General features: G+C 50.9%; 1 protein-coding gene across 2 annotated transcripts in view; it reads left to right on the forward strand.

Annotated features, from left to right (window-relative positions):
- The window catches only part of Col5a1 (collagen type V alpha 1 chain), a 155,088-nt gene that overhangs the window by 94,769 nt on the left and 37,671 nt on the right, over positions 1 to 22,648 (forward strand). For both annotated transcript variants that reach the window (XM_031369508.1, XM_031369507.1), the window contains exons 26-38: positions 1,743 to 1,787; positions 2,309 to 2,362; positions 6,189 to 6,233; positions 7,871 to 7,924; positions 10,133 to 10,240; positions 10,939 to 10,992; positions 12,677 to 12,730; positions 16,258 to 16,302; positions 16,415 to 16,468; positions 17,650 to 17,694; positions 18,327 to 18,380; positions 19,452 to 19,505; positions 22,254 to 22,307. In XM_031369508.1, coding sequence (XP_031225368.1) covers positions 1,743 to 1,787; positions 2,309 to 2,362; positions 6,189 to 6,233; positions 7,871 to 7,924; positions 10,133 to 10,240; positions 10,939 to 10,992; positions 12,677 to 12,730; positions 16,258 to 16,302; positions 16,415 to 16,468; positions 17,650 to 17,694; positions 18,327 to 18,380; positions 19,452 to 19,505; positions 22,254 to 22,307 — 720 coding nt within the window. The remainder of the gene's footprint in view (positions 1 to 1,742; positions 1,788 to 2,308; positions 2,363 to 6,188; positions 6,234 to 7,870; positions 7,925 to 10,132; positions 10,241 to 10,938; positions 10,993 to 12,676; positions 12,731 to 16,257; positions 16,303 to 16,414; positions 16,469 to 17,649; positions 17,695 to 18,326; positions 18,381 to 19,451; positions 19,506 to 22,253; positions 22,308 to 22,648) is intronic.

The following is a 22,648-nucleotide window of genomic DNA, read 5'->3' on the forward strand; positions in this document are numbered from 1 at the left end:
ATATCAAATACAAATAATTTAAGCTTTATTATTTTTCCATTATGAAAGTAACATTCACCATAAAATACTGGGAAAATGTGCAGTGGGAGAGGAGAAAGAGAGAGCGAGAGCACAGCCTAGGCTTGCACAGCAGGAAGATTTGTCAGTGTTATATTTCCTTCTCTTCTCTCCAGCCTCATGGTTACCAAATGAGCCCTGGGCCTCTCTACTGCAGTTGCTTCCTTCTAGAACATAGCCGAGACCCATCTAAGGCGTCTGGGCAGCCATGGCAATGGTGTGTGCCAGCTCCTGTCCATCATACTCTGCTTGGTTCTTGCTGAGCACCTAGGGAATCTCTCCTTGGTATCTCTGGGGATCTCTGAGGTGTAAGCACATGCAGTTTCCAGCATGCCTCTGAAGGAGTTACACATGGGGAGGACATCTGGGTTCTCTAGTGACCGTCACTGCATGTCCTGGCTTATGACGTCTCGTGGTGCCCACCCACCCTGGCTCCTGAGCAGATCCATGTGGTGGGTGGGCACTGAGAAGAAGACTACAGGTCTGCCTGTGGTGGAACACCCTCTCCTTGGTGTCTTACATTAGCCTTGCAACCAAGAACCTCTGGTACCTTAGGCATGTGGAGGGCACATGGACCAGCCACAAGCATGGTCAGCATTTCTGAAAGGCAGGGGCTGGTCCAGCTTGTCCTAGAGGCCAGAACAGCAGCCACAATCCACCAGTGGGTATCTCAGTCTCCCTCCAAGGTCACTGGACTCCCACATGGGAACTTTGTGTCCCAACTCACTTGTTAAAGGCTTTATAAAATCAGTTATCCAACCAAGAGAAGCAAAGGAGCACATGCCCAGCTCTTCCCCTCTAGACAGGGCCCCAGATCTTTAACCCACTCAAGCTAGAGCGTGTGTATGGGCCTAGAGAGGTCAAGAGACTTGCTCAAGCATTCACAATAGTTTCAATGTATCTAAGGTAGAAATGAACCTTTCCCCATCGCCTGGAAAAGGTAGTGGCCAGACTGCATGTCCTTTTTGCTTTCCTATCTCCCTGTGGCTCTAACTCCAGGGTCAGCCTGGTGCATCAGAGCCTGTGCTGCATTGTGGAGGATGTAATTAGTCCAGGTGTAGGTGGGTGAGACATGATCAAAGGACACAGGTGCCTCTGCCGGGCCACCTCTCACCTTTGCTCAATTTCTCAGGACTCAGGGGCCTTCTGGGATATGATTTCGGCAATCTGAAGTGTTGAGGTACTCAGTCAGGTGACAAGATGGCCTTCTTTCTACCCTACCTGCCTGCTGTTTCTCCAAACAGCCAGGTGCCGTGTTTGGCAGACATCATGTGGCCCTTGCTGGTCCTGAAACTCAGGACCCAGAAGTCTTGTCTAAAGTCATTATCCCGTGAGTTCATATGTTGAGTGTGACCTTGAGCCTAGTCTCCCCTGTGGTCTGTGAAGTCTGCCCTGGAGGGTAGGCTGGCCTCAGGGTAGCCTGCTACACACTCTCGTCATCAGACATTAATGTCCCTTCCATGATCAGCTAACTGCAGGGCCACACTACTTCTCTCCATTTTGCAGATGAAGCAGCCGAGGTCCAGGGACTAGAAGTGGCTTGGTTGCCTGTCCAGAAGTCCTTGATTTTCATTTCCCCTCCTGGAGAGGCCAGAGCTAGGGGATTGGGACATAAATACTGCTAAGGTAGGAGGCCTCTTTCTGAGCAGGTGGTTAACTAATGAAGACCTTCTCTCTTGTGACAGGGGCACCCTGGCAAAGAAGGTCCTCCAGGAGAGAAAGGAGGCCAGGTGGGTACCCACTGCACCCTGCCTCAGCAGCCAGTCTCTGTATTGGTCTCCTAAGCAGGGTGGCGGGTGGGGCATGTGATGGGTTGGGGAGGGGCAGTGCCTGGACTGTAAGCTTCAGTCAGTCATGGGAAAGGGCTTTTGGCTACTGAAGGATGCCATTTCCCTAGACAAGATACTCTTGTTCTCCTCTACTGAAAATTGCCTCACCTCAAGGTTCCTAGGATGCAGACATGTTATTTTAATGACCCTGTCTTTTCTGGACCCAGTGCTGTGTTTCGGCAACCCCTCTCCCTCTCATCCTCTCCTGGCCTCCTGAAGCTGGACACAGCATCTGACCATCCTCAGATATTTTTGCTCTTTGAAAGGCACCACCCACTGCCTCTATCATCAGCATCAGTACCAGTGAGGATCACAGGCAGGGCCTCCTGCATCTCTCACAAGGCTGCTTCCTAGGGTCCCACAGAGGTTGCCCGGGCACTCACGCCTGAAAGTAGATAATGTTCTTTCACTTTGGATTTTAGGGTCCTCCCGGCCCCCAGGGTCCCATTGGCTACCCGGGTCCACGAGGAGTCAAGGTAAGAGGGAGTCTGCAGCTCTGGGTCTTCCTGGAAGTCAGGGTGGGGTGGATGTATGGACCTGGCTGGTTCCTGGCAGCTTCTCTGTTGTTAAGCCCTGCTCCAGGCACTCTAGAATAGCCTTGATCCCCAGTTCAGGATGCACATGCTGGGACCCCAGACAGCATGTCTGAGCAGATCTTGCCTGCCAGCTAGGGGACAGACTGCTACAGGATGGGGGATTACCCCTAGTTAGCCTGTGAAGAAGCAGGTCATTGTACTAGCACCATCTTGTGTTTACCATTTGTTTATACCAGGCTGACCTCTAGCGTCTCTAACAGATGTGGATCTTGTGAGGCAGGGGCATGGCCAGCCTGGGAAAGCCCAGAAACAGTCCTTTGAGCCACTGGAAGCATGCTGGAAGAGGAAAAAGACTAGTATGTCCTCTCAAATCCCCTGGAGGCAGGGGTTGTGAGAGATGTCTATTTGTTTACAATCGTGTTTCTGCTGGTAGAAATTCCTGGAACCTTGTTAAATGGGACACAGAGTGCCAGAGCAATATTGAGAGCAAGGTCCCCTTTTGTCCCTTCAGCACTAACTGAGTTTTCTCTGAGCTGCATGATTTAATCTTGAGTTCCAAGGTTCCTGGGGGAAGGCACATTCCTGTGTAGAAGATGAGCATCGACAGGGACTCTTCCTTCACCAAAACAGGGACTTCGAAGCATCTCAAAGCTCCAGGCTCTCCCTCCCCCATCCCACCCCACCACAGCCCCTGGCAGAAAAGATACCAACCTCTTTCTTCAAACTGACATGAAGGGAAACACAGATGTGTCTTCTGTGAGTGTGCACATATGCACAAGCACACGACAAAACAACTTAAGTTTGAAGAATTGATATAAACATGACCCAGGCCACTGCCCCCACCCATGTACCTTGTGGTACTTTCTCTCTGTCCAGTGTTGATGCAGATGCAAAGTATACAGCTGTCTTGGGGTGTGGAGGGTGGAGAACTCACCACCTCAGTGTTCAGAAACTGTCCGGAATCCCACCCAGCATGGTACCCCTGTCTAGACTTGAACCCAAAGAGCCCTGTTTCTGTGCCTCAGAAACGAAGACAGCCTAGTTTCAAGAGCGACCTCTAGAGGATGGCAGCCTTAGGCAGGTCAGGCTTTTCCAGACACAGTGCCTACTGAAGGCTATGAGGGAGATAACTGAGCAACAGTGCTGACTATAGGAGCTCTACTCGTGTTTATCTTACAAATTCCTGTTGCCTACTCCAGGCTTTGGCAGTCCCTGTACATGGCTGATTGCGTAAGGCTTCCTCTGCAAGCCGAGTGGTGCTTACTTTAAAATGTTTATGGAGAATGCTCTTCTTATCTATCTATCTGATTAAAATCCGCTCATAACATGAGTAATCCAGTTAGACTTGGGAGCAGAGAGGGAGGCAAGTGTTAAGACAGTTTTCACAAGAGAGAGCAACAGCCCCTCCCCTTGTGCTCTTGAGAATAGACTGAGTGCCGAGCCTACGGCACAGCAGAGGTAGGTGTGGGAGGTGTCACCATGAGGTTAGAGAGATCTGACTACTTCCTACCCAGGCTTTTTCCCAAGATAGGGTTCTGTCATGGCCTATGTGCTATAAGAAAAATTCCACGATCTAGGGTTTTGCAATTGAGGCTGGAACTCCAAGGTCAGGGTGCAAGTGGACCATCATTTGGTTAGGACCTCCTTCTGCTTCAAACTGAAAACCTCTTCTCACTGAAACCTCAGAAAGTGGAAAGAGCAGACAGCCTCTCTCACCCCCTCCCCAACTTCCCACCAAGAGAAGAACTTGGGGCTTGCCCACATCCCGTAAGCACTCTACCACCAAGCTAAATAAACCCCTTCTTTTTACTCTTTGTTTTGAGGAAGAATCTCACTAAGTTGCCTAGGTGTCTGGCCTTAAACTCATGATCCTTCCTTCTGCTTCTGGGTCATGAGCAGTTGGGTTTGCAGGCCTGTGTCAGCAGGGCTGGACCTGAGAGTTTATCTCTGCTGGGTTCTTCTGTTTCTGTTTCTCTCTACTAGAGATGCCTGGAAGAGTGAGATGGTGGGCGGGGCTCTAGGCACCACCCACTGCCTTCTTCTGTGGAGACTTCTAGATATCCAGAAGGCATCTCAGGAAAAGAACAGTGCCTGGAAACCGTTGGTTCCAAGGCAGCTGGCCAGACAGGGCACACTGCACCTTCCTGGGTCCATGGGACCTCAGATGTTCTTAAACTCCTGTTACTTGGGTGCATGTGGCAAGCCTTGCTCCCAGACTCTGTGTGAACATGTCGTGATAGTTCCATGTCTGCTCCAGGCCCCTCTTCATTTCTCAGTCTGCTGCCCACCCTTGATTCAGGTTTGAGCAAGCACAGAGCAGACTCCCTAGAGTCAGCACCCTTTCTGTAAGTCCATTCCATCTACGGCTGCTTTCAAGGACCAGGAGCTGCTGTCCTAATGGACTGGGCACCTCTGCTGTCAGCCCATACCCATTTCTTCGGTGCTGGGATAAGTGAGCAAGAGATGCTCTGACCCACCTGTTATCTAGATCTTCTCTGTTCAGCAGCTGTCCTCTTGCCCCTCTGTTACGCATTCTAAGCTGTGCATCATGGAATACCGAGTAGGGATGTTGTCAACAATGGGCTTGTCTCTTGATGCTCCAAGCCCACCTTCCTTCTGGTGCTTGAGATCTCAGGGTACCTGTGCATCTGGCTTGTAACTCTTACCTTCCTGAATCAAAGCCCAGGGTCTCTATGTCTCCTGGGTCTTTACGTCTCCATTCTAAAGAGCTTCTTTCTGAAGCTCTTCCCAGCCCCAACCTCGGAACTACCAAGCCTACGTGGATCTCTGGCCAGCAGAGGGCAGCTGGTGGCACCTGGGTCCAGAAGGTGCTCAGGCCCAGGCTGCAGCTTCGATCATGAATAAACTGAGCCTTGTGACTCCTCCTCTGGGATCCTAGGCAGAAGTGGCTTGAGGCAGCTTCTGGAGTCCATGTAGATAAATGTTACCCCTCTCAGAAGCCCAAGGTCAATAGGCATAGACTGTAAAAACTGTGGCTCCATCTTTTAGGTTTTATGACTTCACCTCTGTCAGCAGAGGGACTGGGACAATTGAGAATAGAAGAAAAGGGGCCTCGCGTATGTCCTTAGAGATGTGTCTAACAGAGATTTGATGTGGTCCACCCTAGGCTGAAGCCAGCCACACTCATTGTCGTGACATTAGTTGGTGCAATACCATGTCACCTTTTGATGATAATACAGAGTTAATACAAACAGACGGTGCACAGCTATTGTGTACTAAATGTCTAGTCTGCACTGGGCCCTGCCCTGAGGACCTTCAGCTCATCCTTTTCCAACAGTAGAAATGAGGCTAGAGTCCTTGTCAGTCCGCTTCTAGGTAAGGAAACTGTGGCACGCAGAAGTCTGGGATAGCTTTAGAGGCCACAGAAAGGGTCAAGATCTTAACTTGCCTGCCTGCATTGAGTTCCTCCTAGCTGCAAGACTGAGGGACTCTTTCTATAACAGGAAGGCATATTAGCCTGGGAAACTGTTGGCAGGGCTTTGGGCCTTTAGAAAGGCAAAATCAGACCTTTAAGTAATTGTGCAGGGGAAAGTTTGGATGTTTATGCAGAAGGAATCAGAGGGCAATGTAGGAGTCAAGAACAGTGGGGGGGCTTCACATTAGCTCCTGTCAACCAATGAGAGAACAGGAAATACCTCTCCCCCCAGAGATGGAGGTATGTTGGATGAGGGCTCATCTGAGGCTGTTCCCTTGACCCTCCTAGGCCGTATGTGTTTGGGATCACTCTCTTTTCTTCTTTGCACAGGGGGCAGATGGCATCCGAGGTCTGAAGGGCACCAAAGGGGAAAAGGTAAGAATCTGTCCCCTTGAGGGTGGGTTGGCTCAGCATGGTACAGGACTCAATGGGGTTGCCTCTGAATGAGGAGGGGAATTGATGCCTCCCTCAAGGAACCATGGTACTGTCAGAATCTCCTGGGCTGGCTCAGAGCATCTATCCAGGAGGCCCTAGGATGGCCACATGGCTGTATCCACATACCTTCATCCCCTCCTGCCCCCCACACTCCCATCTCTTCCTAAGTTCCACTGCAGGCAGTCGTCCTCATGGTGGCCAGTTCTCACCCGAGAGGCCCACAATTCCTGCACAGAATCTATCTAGTCTTATAGTCGGGTCTCAGGGCTCTGAGCCAAGGCATGTGAAGGCATGTCTAGCCTGGGAACACTTAACATATAAGCCACATTGTAGAATGTGGTACTGCCTGCCATGGTCAAGGCTGCATATCAGGCCTATATGGATCATCTTGGTTAATACAAATCTAAATAACAGCACTTTGAATGCCATGGTCAGAGTGCCCAGTAACCCTGGCAGAAGAGACATCCTGAGTCTTATGGAACCGTGCAGCAGCCAGCCATTTCTGTCCCTTCCATTTGGTAGTAGGAGGCCTGGCATGGATGTGATCTGCCCATTTGAGCTTCATCCTATTGGCTGTAGCTACTGGGTGTGGTTGCCCTTTGTGGCAGGCTGTGGTGCTCCCTGGGACACTGGGGTCTGAAGGCTGTGAGAATAGACCTTCCAAGCCTGAGCTCAAGCACCTGACACCTGCGTCTGCTTGTGCTTAGAAAGTATACATTGCTTCTCACTGGGTACCTGTGGACACTTTTTACCTCCACTCCTGAGTGATCTGATAGCCTGAAAACTATTCTCTAGGGACTGCTTTAAGGGCTATGGTTGGGAACAGCTCGAGGTAGATCCTGTGCCGTCTACCTTGTACCTTGGGTTGCTAACCACCTGTCCACCCTTTGGGAAGAGCAGGCAAAAAGTTCTTCCATTTTCCACTATTTCTAGAGCCCCCCCCCACACACACACAGAGTAGAACCCTAGGGCTCTTCCTGCAGGGTCAGGAGAATGAGTTTGTCTTCTGAACAATTCAGCCAAGAATCTACATGAGAAAAACGAACCCTCTTAGGAGCAGATGTCCACTTGCTCCCCAGAAGGACTCTTTCTAAGCCCTCTGTCCCAGATTTTCCATTCTGTTGGGACCCTCTATTACTGGAGGGTCTTTTTGAAGACAGTTTCCAGAGTCCCAGCTTTACTGCTTTATCTTGTCTTGTTTGTCTTCATAAGACAGGATGTGTCTTACCACATTCTTGGAAGAATGTGACAGGGTTACCTGGGGATGCTCTCTTACCAGGGAAGTTCCTGAATGTCCCAAACAGCCCAGGAAAGCAGATTAAGATGGCTCTGGGGAGACAGGTGTCTGAGGATCTGTGGCTTTGATACATCATGCACACTGTAGCAGGCCTAAGGGATGGGTAAAGGCCCAGGGTATGCAGGCTTCCTTCCGTGCAGGCTGGATGCTTCCTCCCTGGACAGCTCTCCTGCCTCTGTCCTTGGTTGGGGGCTCTGTGTTGTGCAGGCCAATTGTGAGTGGACAGTAGTGCTGTAGAGTTCTTCTCTGTAGACTGATGTATTTTTTTGTTTCTGTTCAGGGTGAAGATGGCTTCCCTGGGTTTAAAGGCGACATGGGAATTAAGGGTGACCGGGTGAGTGTTGTGGGCCTAGGATTTGGACCAGGTACAAGCAGAGTGGGTTTGGGGATCTGCATGAAAGCCTGGGTATTTGGGAACCACAGAGAAGCTTATCACAAGGGAGGCAAACACTTCTGTAAAATCCTAGTCTGGGGACAGAATGTCTGGAGTCCAGGGGCTCTGTGCAGTGCTCTCCAGCCTGCTCCTCAGGCTCCACTCCAAAGCCAGGGCAGCTCTCACCTGTGCTAACTCCAAGGACAGCTGTGGTCATTGGCACTCTACCTTGAGTGCTGGACAGGTACCTTAGTGAGGACTGGGGACCCTGGATTACAGAAAAATTTGACTTCAGAAGATGAAGAGGAAAGGGGGTGTAGAAACACTCCAGGCAGGCCCATAAACAAGCCCCTGTCCCAGATGTAGCAGACGGCTAGCAGGACCATGCACTGCAACCCTCCTGAGAGTTTGATGATCTCCAGCATGCACCCAAGTCACATTTGAAGCCCATGCAACCCCAATGTCCTGCCATCTGTTGCTGGGCCATGGGTGAAGGCCTCCACAGCCTGGCTGCTTGCTGATAGGTTGCCCATCCCACCTCCAGAGAAAGCTGTTGCTGCAGAAAAGGGCATAGTTTGCTCAGGTAGGGGGTGCCCAGCACAGCAAGCACAATGAACCAGGGGTTAACGGTGACACTGAGGGTGGTTTCTAGGAGCTGATCTATAAAGTCGCCTGTTAACTCCCGCTGAGAAGTTTCCCCACAACTTCAGAGTAACTCAGAGCCTGACAGAAGGTGACACACTGTGCACCTGGTAGCCCAGCTGTTGCACACACCTGAGTGCTGTCTATCTGTTAATTCGGGCCAGTTGTCTGCTTGTGTAATTATCCTCATAGCAGGCCCTGAAAGCACCTTTGCCCAACATTCCACAACGAGAGGGCCTACATACTCGACACTTTGCCACAACCTGATGGGTAATGTCTGAAGCCACCTGCAGGTCTGTCAGAAGAGAATATAAAAGCGACTTGCTGTTCTCTTATGCCACTGCTGAGGGTGACTGGCCCGGTGTCTCCTCCAAGTGAAGGATTCTCAGTGCCCCTGGCTGAGGGGCAGAAGTCCCTCTGACTCCCTCTCTATGCTGACCTGGCACACACAATTAGTGTTCACTTAACTGAGGCCTGAGTGTGGTGGTGCATGCCTATTATCAGTCAGGAGACAGAGGCAGGAGGATAGGTATGAGTTTGCAGCCAGTTTGGTCTTTATAAAGAGATGAGTTGGAGATAGGAGTTGATAGATAGGTAGACAGACAGACAGACATAGTGAATCACACAGAAGACACTTCCTGGGAGCACAGATCAGTTTTCAGTAGATGAGGGTGAGTTGGGGGGTCAGGTGCTATATGGTTTGCTTTCTCTACAAACAGAGCCTTGCTCTGGGCTTTCTGTAGGTACTCAGATGTGAATATCTGAAAGATTAATGGGTTAAACGGGTGCTTTCCAAGGCTAGGGACGTCTTAGCTTGTGAGTCACTTGGTGCTCAGGAGCTCTGACATCACTGGTCTCTGAGCAGTCTGTTTTAATGTGAGGGTCATCCATCTGTCTGCAGCTGCTCTTGGAAGCAGGTAGTCAGAGGAGGAATCAGGCACTGGTCACCAAGAGCTCCAGGGATGCTATTTGGAGATGAGCATAGTGCTTCTGTGGCCTGAGTGGGTTGAAATCCCTCTTGGTTTAGGAATAAATCTTATGCCTGCAACTAGGGACACTGGATGAAGTCTCTGGGTCTCCTGGGTGTGGGGTCCTGAGGCTTCAGAAGAAGATAAATTTGGGGACTGTGACAGTTGGGTCTGGATCAACTAAAGAACACTCCTCTGGGTAGGCTTTAAGGGCATGTCCCAGAATGATTATTATTCCTTTAGAGAAACCAGACTAATACAGGGGCAGAGCAATTCACAGCCACTATTGCTAACCAGTTATTTTAGCCAAGAGTCCCTTAATTAGACAGGGGAGTCAGGAAGCAGAGGGGGCAGCCATGGTGGCACTTGATGCAGAGAGGTGACAACAGTCCAGCTACACCTTGGATTTGCCCCTGGGTTTCAAGGAGAGGCCAGGCAAGTGTGGCTCCTGCTGCACAGCACAGCTTGCCTATTTGGCAGTCCTCCAAGGTGATAGGAAGGGTCAGTTGGGGGTGGAGACTGGGAAGGATCTCCCTAACCTCCTCTTTTCCGATTGCAGGGGGAGATCGGCCCACCTGGTCCCCGAGGAGAAGATGGTCCTGAAGGCCCAAAGGGTCGAGGTGGTCCCAATGGCGATCCTGGTCCCCTGGGGCCCACTGGGGAGAAGGTTTGTGTTTATAAGACTTGACTATGCGTAGAGGTCTCTGAGTGCCAGATGGCCCCTCCTATGCTCAGCATGGGTAGTGGGACTCCTGAATAGCCCATGCCACTACCCCCAGCCTTTTGTCACCTCTCCCAGGAGATGTGTGTGTTTGTCTTGGGGATCTCACCCAAGTCACACCTGAATACCCATGCCTATCAAATCCTGCCTCCACTTTGGGGGTGACAGAATGTTCTCACTGCAGTCTGACATCATGGCATATGCACGAGGCTCCAATAGGCACCTGTGTCCTAGCCTGCCCTGTAGGAGCAGCCCCTCCTACATCTTGTCCCCAGAAACCTGGGGAGGAGGGGACTCAAGGAGTGGTCAAGCCTCCCACTCCATCTGGCCCCTGTGGCTAGAACTCTTACAAGAGTATTCAGAACCCCCCAGATAAGAATATTCTTCCTGGCCATGCTACCTATCTCTTTGCTTGTTTGGATTTCCACACATGCTGATAGGATTGGCACACCCAACTTCCTGAGGGCTTAGAGACCCTCTTAGCTCCAGGGGAGATCCAGTTGCCTCTGCACGACAACCCTACCCTTCCAACCTGCCCTAGCTCCTCTCAGAACACATAGCTCCTCTCCCCACACCCACACCCCCATAAACATGAGAAAAGTCATGTTTATGATTTATGAGTCTTTTTTTTTTTCTGCTTCTAGGGAAAGCTTGGAGTGCCTGGATTACCAGGATATCCAGGAAGACAAGGGCCAAAGGTAACTTAAGCCCTGTTAAGAATGTCCTGCCAGGCACTGTCTCATGTGGCACCCCACACACTCCAGACCTCCTCTTCCATTCTCTACCTCTGTGCATCTTCTGTACCATGGTGGAACAATGGGTTCGCTGTGATCTCATAGTCCCCAGGAAGCCTTCGGTGTTAATTCGACCAAGCTTGAAGAAAGCACTTGTGACCTGAGTTGAGCCTTTCAAAGAAGACGGCAGAACCTACCCCTGGCTATCCACACCAGCCTCCTCTTAGTTCCATTCACTTTGAAAGTATGGAGACTGTTTATAATGGAGCAGAAGAAGGACAACCGTTGTCTTATCTGCACTCATGTTCAGGTTTAAGTGGAACAGGTCCTGAAGGCTTTGGAAATCAGTGAGAACATTATTTTCGTCTCATCCCACATTTTATTATTCATGGTTTCTTCTTAAACAATAAGTGCTGCCTGCGCTGGAGACCTGGTTAGCAGCACGCAGCCAGCCCGCCCCAGATCTGCATCCCCACCCTTCTGCTGCCTGCTAGCTTCACTGTCTTTGACTCACAAAAGCCTGGGCCTGCCAACCAGAGGAGGAAGGGCAGTATGGGCAAGCAGTGGCCTATCCTCCTGTCCACTCTGTCTAGACACATACTCAGCCTGCCAGAGAGTGTCCCTTAGATGCCAGTCTAATGGTCCCCACTGAGAGCCACCCACCCAAGCACATTGACTTTCATTCTCTTCAGGTCCCTTTCTCAGGAAGAGAGAAAAGGGGAGGAGGCAGCCTGGGGATGAGAAACTGCTCTCAGGCTATGACTGGATGCAGCAATGCAGCACAGTGGCCTGGGAGTTCTGTGTCACCCACCCCAGGTCTCTTTGTTTCAAAACAAAGGGTGACCAGGCAGACATAGAGGAGGAAGGCAAAGCATAGAAACAAGCAGACTTCTGGAATAGAATTGTTCTCAGGTTAGGGTGGTCAGCCACCCAGAGGGCAGAGACTCACAGAGGGCAGTAAATAACACCCACACTGATGGGCAATGGGCGGCCCTGGGTATGTCTTGGGAAGCCCTTGTGATGTCCTCTTGTACATAGAGGGAGTTTGGATGCTTGGCAGATCAAAGTCTTGAAGACCATATGGCCCCTGTGTGTCTATAGACATGAAAATGTTAGATACTACAGTCCGTGTTGGATTTGCAAACTGTCACTTTAGTTCAAATGTTATGGAAAGGTCACAAAGTATGACAGCAGGACCCATGGACAGAGCTGTGAGATGCAGCCCCCACTTTCAGGGGACCTCAGCAATGCATGTTCTCCCATATTCCAAAACATCAGCTGGCTTCCCATATCCTTCATGTGGGGCTGAGCAGAACAGAATGGAGCATGCTAGGACTGGGCTTTGGGGTTTGGATTTGGGGTCTGGGAACATTCAGAAATTTATTTATTGAGTGGGTGGCTAGACAAATGAATGATGGGAGAATAAAAAAGTAGGTGAGTGGGTATTCTACAGGTTGGTGAGTGGTAGGGTGGCTACAGGTGTGTGTGTGTGAGGGTGTTATATGGGTGGCTGGGAACAAACCAGATCTGATCAGTGGATAAGCATTCGTGTGAACTGTAGGAAGGATTCTTTCCCATCGAGCATGACAGTGTGGGCCTCTCACCTGGCTTCATAGTCCTGTTTCATCATCCCTTAACTCTCTTGCAGGGTTCTATTGGATTCCCTGGCTTCCCGGGCGCCAACGGAGAGAAGGGCGGCAGGGTAAGGATCATGGTTGCTTAGTGTTGTAGTCTTGGCTCTCTGGTCAATGCCCTGTTGATTTTTCTCCACTTGTTATCCAAAGCACTTTTCAGAAGTAGCTGATCTTGAGCTCTAGGCCTTTCCATTATAGAGGCACTGTGATAGGAAGGGGCAGTGGTAAGAAGGAAGAGCATGCTGGGAAAATGGAGGGTTTGATGGACAGGAGCCAGGAAGCTCTTGGGATTCCTCCAGATTCTTTTCTTTCTGGGAAACTTTCCTGCATCTTGCTTTTACAGGGAGAAAGGGGGTGTTATTTTGTTATTTTGAGATCTGCCACCTCCTGGAGGCTGGGTGTGTATCACCTTGGGGCTATGCACAGTGACTCCCAGACCCGCAGTTTTGTTGGAAGTTACCCTGGTTGTAAATATGGGACAGGCACAAAACCTTCAATTCCCCGTTATCATCCTCATAGAGGTCTCTCGAGGTTCTGCTTGGGGATCCCGATATCCACCCACCTCCTATGATGTTGCTGTTGCTTCAGGCCTTCCCTGCAGAGCCCTCCTGGATGTCTCTGGGTAGCATCACAGAGCCTAAGCACTGGTAGATTGGTGGGAGATGGAGTGTGAACGTCACCATGGGCCTTGAGCGTGCAGGGCACAGAGAGGCCGTTGGTGGCTGGGGACACAGAAGAGAGTCTGCCTGTCCTCCATGACATAGAGCACACATGGTCTTCCTCATGGGACATTGCTTCATCAAAATGCCATATGCCATGTGTGAAGCAGAGTCTATGTGCTCTTGGAGGCCAGGAGAATGACTTCAGGGTAGCTGAGACTATGCAGACAAGCCGGTGGTCACTAGCCTCACAGTGGGGAAAAGTAGGGCTGTCCTGGAAGTGAGCACACAGAGAGGACACTCTACTGTCACCATCTACCTCTCTCTCATGCAGTCTCTTTATCACCTTTCTACTTTTCTACATATCTTCAATTTTCTCTTCATCCATCTATTGTCTGTCTGTCATCTGTCTATCATTTATCATCTATCCCTCTCTCTGTCAGACTCTCTATCTAGGGTCATCTGACTAGTGGTTGGAGGGAGGGTTGTGCCCTAAAATATTTGGAGATACTCCCTGCGAAAAGTGGTCCTGGGTCTCACAAATGTGGAATATGCTGCGGGGATAGAATGGGGAGCTCATGGGTTGTTACTTGACCTAAGCAAGAGCCCAACAGAAAATTGGGTACCCTTGGACCACAAGGTATGGCTGGCTTCCCTAACTGGCCAAGGATGCTGGAGGTTGGGCTGGCCTTGCAAACAGCCTTGGGTGCAAAATCATATCCTGAATGAGTGGCAACCCTAAGGGTTAGGCTGTGTACCCCTGTTGTTTGCTTGTGCTGTGGATCCTTTAGTGACATGGGGCTTCACAGAAGGCAGCTCATTCACTTGCATTGCACGTTTCCTAAGTCCTTGCTAAGCTAGGAGCTTACCAGGCAGGGGATGCTCCAATGACTGAGCAAGATAAGGAACAGCCAGTAACCAGTGCTCAAGGGTAATGAGCATGCAAGGAAGAAGAAACCCAGCCCCTAGACCTGGGTAATTCCAGGAGGCAGAGACCAGAAAGGGGCTGGGGGTGGGGAGCGAAGCAGAACTGCTTAGAGAAGCTGGTGTAGTGCAAAGGCCTGGGCTGGTGGAGGGTGTGGAGGTCTTGCCTCCACTGTGTCTTTATCCCAAGGCAGCAGGGTTTAGTCATGGGGGTAACTCTGGGAAGAGTTTTGAAGGTAGTCCTGGTCCCATGTGGGGGAGGATCAGGAAGGGACCAAGGGCTGTGAAGTGGGCTTGTCTGCACTGCACCCTGGAGACCAAAGCTCTACTCATATTGGATGCCAGGCAGGGTTTACACAGTGTGTGTGTGTGTGTGTGTGTGTGTGTGTGTGTGTGTGTGTGTGTGTTTGCCACTTACCCAGTGCTACCTATACACTTTAGTCCTCTGTTATGAGAGATCTGGCTTCTGCAGAGGTACTGTCTCATGTCTGTGCCTGACAGTGGGAGATTAAATGGGAAACCATCAGAAGCAAGATTGAAGCCAAAGGATGCACTGTCAAGCCAGTTGCAGCCCAAGGCAGTGCCATGAAACATGCAAAAGAGTGTTCTATGAAGAGACTGTACCCTGCGCCTTGGAGGGGTCCCAGGAGAGGAAGGCCCCACTGATGTCTCCCAACAACCCTAAGGCTCTTTATACACCATCTTGACTCTGGCTCTGGAAGAGTTGTAGGCAAGGCCACTTCAGGGTCCTCCTGTTCTTTCCTGGCAGGGCCTAGAGACCAGGTGCGCCTGAGCAATTCTTTTGTGAGGAAGTACTGGAGGTCTAGCGTGCTCTGCAGCTCTGGTCAGCAGGCCAATTCTAGAGAGGGTTAGGTTAACACATGCCCTGAGGAGCATCATGCTGCCTGAGGACACAGGTGGAACCTGGGCCGAGATCTGTTTGCCTGCTGCCAAAGACTTGAGGTGCCTAGATGCCCCAGTACCATCAGGGCAGGCTGCACCGGGTCCCAGGTGTGCTGCAAGGTCAGATGGGATCCAAATTGTGAGAGGGACAGAGGTGTGGGCAGCCCAGCCTGACTCACATACCCAGGTGAGTCAGTTGCTTACATGGTGGATAAGAGCACACATTTAGCATGAGAAGAGAGCAGGTTATTTTACTTAATTTTCATATGCAAATATTTACCTGAAGCCAAAGGATGTTGTCACAGAGCTGAAGCATTGTAACAGGACCGAGTATATTGTTAAGGAAAACAAACCAACAAACAAAAAAACAACCATAATTCATTTGCTATGAATTGTTTCATTAAATGCCTTGAAGTTTTGCTTCTGTTAGTAAGCCAGAAATTGCTAAGGAGAGACTCACTCTGTGGCTTCAGCTACAAGCTGACCTAGCTTTGTTGGTAGAGACCAGGATAAACCTGGGATGAACCTCAGCGTGCAGGAGCCTCTGTGTTCCATCCATCATGTCTGTGTACTGTGGGTAAACTGCACTTGCCGGCCATTATATCCTTGCTATGGTAAAAAACAGAAAATAAATGCCATGCATTTGCTTTCTGTGGTTCGGAAAATGCAGATCAGCAACAGCAAAAGGACTGAACTCCAAGCGATGCTGGGGACTCTTCGATATATGATTTATATGTTAAATTGCAGTTTCCCTTTGCGCCTGCAGAGCCTGATGAAAATTTAATGCCTAATATTCTTAACAGTAGCAGAAGAAAATTATGTGTGATAGGAGTTGACTTTCTTCTCTCTTCATGTAATGATTTCTGTGCCTACTAAAAGGAGCAGGGAGAAGAAGGGAAGGAGGGAGGGAAGGGGGAGGGGGTGAGCAAATGAACCAGCTAAGCAGCACACATTGCCCATCAATATTTCTACCCTATACTCTCCCATTCACCCCTACACAGGCCCTCCTGGCCTCACTATGGATGAAGTCTCTCACTGGGAAGGGGAGGGGCATGCTGAGCAGGGCCACATGTGCCCAGTGTGACTCACATCCAATTCTCTATTTCTAGGGGACACCTGGAAAGCCAGGACCACGGGGACAGAGAGGCCCAACGGTAACCGTCCTTGTGGCAAAGGATGCAGGGTGCAGGTGGGTGGGCTCTGTGAGTCTAAAACCTCTGAGCTAACTGGCCTTCCTTCTCTCTGTCTGTTCTTCTCTCTGTTCAGGGTCCGAGGGGTGAACGAGGCCCACGGGGCATCACAGGGAAGCCTGGCCCTAAGGTACGTTCCTGGTCCTTCGAGGTATGAGAGGATGGTCAGTGGCCTTTTCATGTAACAAAGACAAAACAAGAACAATTTTCTTGAACATCAGTAAAGGCGATTCTGCCTGCTAGCATCCTTCAGCAAACATCATGAATTGGACCACATGGCTAATGGTAACCCCCCAAAGACTCAAGACAACCCAAGGAAAGTCTCTCCCTGCCCCACATTCTTGTGTGGCTTCAGACCCAGGAAGTCAGTCTAGCACAGACCCACCCAGGTCTGGTGGGGAAACCTCATTTTTTTATCTCTAGTAGAGGCGGATAGGAACTGTAGCGCTCTTTCCTAGAAGGTTCTTTCTGGTGCAGGCAGAAACTGAGCCTACCCCTGCAAGGACCCCTCATGCCCAGGAATGAAGCAAGCTCTCCCTGCTGTAAATGTGGGGAAAGCCAAGCATGGCGTGCTGTCCAGTTCTAACCAGTAAAAATCAAGACTAGGGGGCTGAAAAAGCAGAGCACCAAGGTTTGGTTCCCAGCACCCACATGGTGGCACAAAACCACCTGTAACTGTAGTTCTGGGAGATCTGATGCTGTCTTCTGCAATACAAGGCATGCGCTTGATGTACAGACACCTGTGCAGGCAAAACAGCCATACACATAAACATTAAAAAAATAATTCCTCGGGGGCCGGGGGTGTTGCTGAGAGGGGGTTCCTGTTAGCTGAGAGTCAGAGCTGACCCATCCCTAACACATACACACATCACACATCACACACATGCACACATACACAGAGAGACAGAGACAGAGAGGAGAGACAGAGAGGAGAAAGAGAGACAGAGAGGAGAGAGAGACAGAGACAGAGAGACACAGAGAGAGAGAGACAGAGAAAGACACAGAGAGAGAGCGCACGAGCGCACGCTCATGAGAACCAGTTGGGTACATGGAATGGTCCTGAAACTGAGCCTTGTGTTCTTCAAATCATTTTTTTCTGTGTTCTTGGCTGAACACAACCTGTGTCCAGCTAGTCATGGGAACCTGTTCTGGAAATGTTACAATCTTGCTCATGCTGGTTCCATAGGTGGCTGTGCATATAGCAGCAGGCTAACACAGAGCTGAGGCTCAATGCTGCTACACAATGCCCTGCACTGGGGTCAGGATGACCTTGGGAGAGCAATCATGGTGACCTTTTCTCTCCTGTCATAGGGCAACTCTGGAGGCGATGGCCCAGCTGGCCCTCCTGGTGAGCGGGTAAGAGTCTTCCAGGCCTGGGTTATGAGATTTCCAGGGACGAATCTGGTCCCAAACATACACTTAACGCTGGGTGGGCCAGTAAAGGAGCCCAACAGTGCCCTGCAGAGGAGCAGGCTTGCTGAGGCTCAAGGGTGGCTCATATACAGAAGTGATGTGCTCCTTAGGGAGGAGCCTCATCCCACCTTCTGGACCTGGCCTTAGTGTGCTACAGGTGACTGACACCACAGAAATTGACTCTTGATGTCATACAGACCAGATTACTCTAGGGCATTGCCATGTGTCTTGGCCACCAGATTTCCTAGTGGGGAATCTATCTTTCTGTCTATCTATCTATCTATCTATCTATCTATCTATCTATCTATTTATCAATCATCTGTCTGTCTGCCTGTCTATCTGTTTGTCTGTCTGTCTATTATCTATCTTACCTATCTATCATCTGCTAGCCTTCTATCTAACTTCTCTGTAGTATCTACTTCCTCTCTTCTCAGTTCCTCTAGACTCAAGTGAGGAAAACAGGGCCAGGTTAAACAGGGAAAGGGCTTTAGGTGCAGCCAGTGCCCCAGTGGGGAAGCAGTGGGCGCTGCTAAGAGGAAGAGCGCCTCCTCAAACTGGACATTCTCTGTTCCCAGGGACCCAATGGACCCCAAGGTCCCACCGGCTTCCCCGGACCCAAGGGTCCCCCGGTAAGTAGTGCTTTCTCCCATGGAGGTGGCAGATCAGGTTCCCCTGACAGTAGTCTCACCTCCCTAGCTTACAGGGAGAGAGGACAGGCACACTGGACCCCTGCTGGGTTGGCAGTGGAGACAGTCTCTGAAGCTCAGCTGCTAAGACTGTGGCTGTGCCCCAACCCATGCAAGCCTTCTGTTTGGGAGAGCATTTAGTCCTGGGCAGACTTCCCCTGCCATGAACATGCCCTGTGAGGTCCTCGCCCTGGTGTGGACCTCCTGTGGCAGGTCCTGCTGTCATTGAGACCATCAGGACATATCTGCCTAGGCTTGCATTGATGTCTAGGGTGACACAAAAGTAGCAGACACGCTGTTGTAAAACCGCGGAAAGGTCTTTGTTCAATCCTGAGACCATTTCTGAAACCAAAGCTGGGTCCTCCCAGGAGCCAGGCGGAAGTCCACAGCAGGGGAAGGCTCACTCAGGGCCCAGTACATGGTAGGGGCTATCCCACAGAAAATGAGAACTCATACCAAAGGAGGGCTCGTGTCAGGAGAAGGCCCAAGGAAAGTGAGGATCCATGCTAAGGGAAGTCCATGCCAGGGGAGGTTCATGCCTACAAAGGATCCATTGTAGGGGAAGGCACTAGGCATGGAAGTCCATGCAGGGGAATTCCACATTAGGGGAGGGACCATAGCCAGGGGAAGGCCCATGGAGGGAAGGGTCCCTGTCATGGGAGGTCCATGGAAGGGAACAACCTCAGTGGGGGAGGCTCATGGCCAGCAAAGTCCAGACCTCTCTCTGGGTTCTGAAGGTACTGTTCTTCCTTGGTATTTGTCAAGATGGACATTTGAGGGTCCCAGAGGAACCAGGCTGTCCACCTGCTTGAGCCTGGGGAGCGCTGACCTCCTCTGCCTTGGGCAGCTATAGGGATTATGGGGCAGGTTCTTCCATGGCATCTAGTTCCACAATCACTCTCAGCGGGTGCCTGGGGATCTCCTTCATCGAAAGCCACTAAGAGGACAGTAATGTTTGTCACCTGTTCCTTTGAGCTGCTGAACAAGCCTTCCTTGCTCTGATTCTTTCCCCAGGGCCCACCAGGCAAGGACGGGCTTCCTGGACACCCTGGGCAGAGAGGGGAGACCGTGAGTATCACAAGTGTTGGGGACATGGTTGTGCCTGGCCTCTCTGGCTGGGTCTCCCACAGCCTACAATGCTGCTGGCTGCCTGGTGCAGTCAGGGGTCCCTCCTCCCTGGGAAGGACCAAAGGCCTTGGCAAGGCTTTCTGCAGGCCAGCCATCTGCTGTTGACTTAAGGTCAGGCTGTCGGGTGGGTGGGAGCACCAGGATGTCACAGTGGAAACCCGACAATGGCTTTTGCCTGTTTTAGCAGCTTTGGCCAAAGGGCATGTTTAAAGCATTAGGACACAGTGCACTGGCATCCCAAGAACTGTGTCTCCAACCTTTATTTTCTGAGGGTAACTGTGAGTGTAACCCTGCTGGGACACCGCAGACCTTACTTGGGGAGGCCATGGACCTCGGGTCTCATAAGGACCCCAGATCTTACACAGACCCTAGCTTTGTCCACCTGGGAGATTTCAGCCTGGTGGGAAGGATTGTGTGGGAGAGATGAGATGGCTCAGTGGGTAAAGTGCCTGACAGGCCAAATCTGACCATCTGAACTACCCCAGCATTGATGTGAAAGCTTAGCATGGAGGCATGAGTCAATAAGCCTGGTACTGGACGAGTGGACAAGAGGATTTCTAGGGCTGGCCAGCCAGCAAGGCTAGCCAATGAGTTGACTCCGGGTTCAGGCAGAGACCCTGTCTCAAAAAGAACATGTGCACATTTGTCACCTTGCTTGCACTTGTGACCCTGGGATTCCAGACTGAGCCCTCAAAGTGCAAGTGACATCCGTGTGTTCTCTTTGTGGGGCCCCTCCTTATCCACATTAAAGGGCAGTTTGTACCGGTGTAAGTGTTTCTCCCAGACAGGGTCCTGTGTCATTGTATCCTGTTCATTGTGCTGGGGTTGGGGTGGGGGCTCTCATGGCTGAAACTGGCATTCTTGATGTGGCCTTTGACCACCATGTCTATTTCCTGGTACCTGCTTTAACACTTGTTAAAGTGTGAAGTACCTGCTTGTCCCTCTGTGTCTTTCAGCGCACAGGGACATGAAGTCTTTTAATTATGCCCTTGCTGGTGTTCCAGCAGCCTGTGCTGGCTGATAAATGGAGATTACCTTGCTCTTTTGTTTAGAGAGAAAAATTAAAACATTTCTTCAGAGCTTTGCACATTTTCCTCTAATGCCTTTCCAAGGAGACAAGAGAGAAGAGTTTTGCATACCGCATGCTTTCCTCTCCCTCAGACTCATTCTGCAGATAGTTAAGCCTCCTGTTTTGCTTAGAAAAGTATAGTTTCCAGCAACTTCTACCATGTCCAGCTACCTCTGTAGAAACATGGGTGCTGCATGCCACTGCTGGCCATCTTGTCTATCTCTGAGACTCATCTGGGGTTCTCTAGAGTAGACTTCCTCATTTTCTTTTTCCTCTCCTCTTCCTCTTCCTCCTCTTCCTCCCCTTCCTCTTTTTCTCTGTCTTCCTCCTCCAATGAACACAAATGGCCGTTACTTCTCCCTAATGGGAGCCAAATGCCTGTTTCTCAGTGAGGCGCAGAAGACCATTTCCCTCCTTATCAGGCACGTCACCTTAGAGTGATTGTGGCCAGCCAGCAAGGCTAGCCAGTGGGTCGATTCTGGGTTCAGAAAGAGACCCCATCTCAAAAAGAGCATGTGCTTGCCTGTGGCTTTGCCTGCACTTGTGACCCAGGGATGCCACTTGGAGCAACTGAGCCTTCAAAGTGCTGGCGTATTCACTGTGTGCCCCTGCCTCATCCACACGAAAGGGCAGTTGGAACTGCTTTCCCTCCTCGCTAACACTGCTGTGAGCAGAGCTTTGGCTCCCACCTCCCCTCAGGTACCTCTCCCTCCTGACCTTTCCTTCACTCTTTGCTTTTGACCATCAGAGAAATGTGTCTTAGAAATGGCCGCTTCTGCCCACTGGGTGAGCCTGGCTTCGAGAGAAGAGCCCTCTGGGGTCTACAGGATAGAGTCTGCTTTGTTCCCTGTGGCCAGTGAATTGTGTGTGATTGTAGACTGTTGCCTGTTGACCCTGAGCCATCTACTCACCCTCACGCCATAGTTATGACCTCTGCATGGCTAGAATGCCCTTCTCAGGCTTTGGGGTAGATCCACCCTTGCAATCCTGGCAGCTGCCGGTGCATCTCCTTGTGCCTACTCTGCTCCGCCATCGTGCCCCAAATCAAGCTCGACTTGCTGCAGCTTTCTGCTCCATAGGAGAGTTTGGGAAGCAGAGGCGAGTGGGAGGCGAGCCTGGGCCATTCTAGGCATGAACACTCAGATCCTCGAGGAGACGGGGTCTATGAAGTGACTTTAAAGTAATACATTGGAGCTGACAGCTTCAGAGAGCAGTCAGACCCTGCTCCTGCCTGTCCTAAATACGAAGAGGAGCAGGCTGGCGAGTCACCTGCCGTGAGTCAGAGGCGTGGATAGCAAAGGCTAAAGAGTCCCGCGACGTTGCTAATGAGCACCAGCCCAGAGATGGTTCTTATGTGTCCTCAGAAAATGAACACACAGTGACATGAGGGGGAATAACAGGCTTACAAATCCATTTCTCAGCACAAAGACACAGCATGGAGCTAACCCACTTGGTCCAGTACTTTCATGACATTAATATGGGAAGGGGAGCATAAGGCATGACTTCAAACTGAGAGTTCGGCACACAGCCATTGGGGACATTGGGGACAGGCTTCTGAGACTGCATCAGGATGGGGGGGGCTGCTGCAATGTCCCTCAGCTGTCTGACTCTCTCCACAGGGTTTCCAAGGCAAGACTGGCCCTCCAGGGCCCCCAGGAGTGGTTGGCCCTCAGGTGAGACCTTGCAGCATCCTGGGGCTGGTGTTCTCTGGTGTAACAGAAACGGGGTGGACCCCACCAGTGGAGAGGCTTAAGTCCCATGACAAGTATGTGCTAACTGAAAGGGGCTGTGCTGAGATGAAGCAGGCGACTCCTGGAGCCCATGCTCTTAGCTCAGCAGCGAGTTTAACTGACCCCAGACCAAACAGGGCCAGGCTCCAGAGTTTGACTCTCCCCAAGGGCATGGGGGCCAGTGGGATCTTCTTGTCCTGTTGTGGACAGCAGAGGAACACTCGTCAGTGTCATGAGGCTCTGATTCCAACCAATAGAGATCAGTGAAGGGTATAGGTTCCAGC

This window comes from Mastomys coucha, unplaced genomic scaffold (genome assembly GCF_008632895.1).
Source record: "Mastomys coucha isolate ucsf_1 unplaced genomic scaffold, UCSF_Mcou_1 pScaffold15, whole genome shotgun sequence".
In the NCBI taxonomy this organism is placed as follows: domain Eukaryota; kingdom Metazoa; phylum Chordata; class Mammalia; order Rodentia; family Muridae; genus Mastomys; species Mastomys coucha.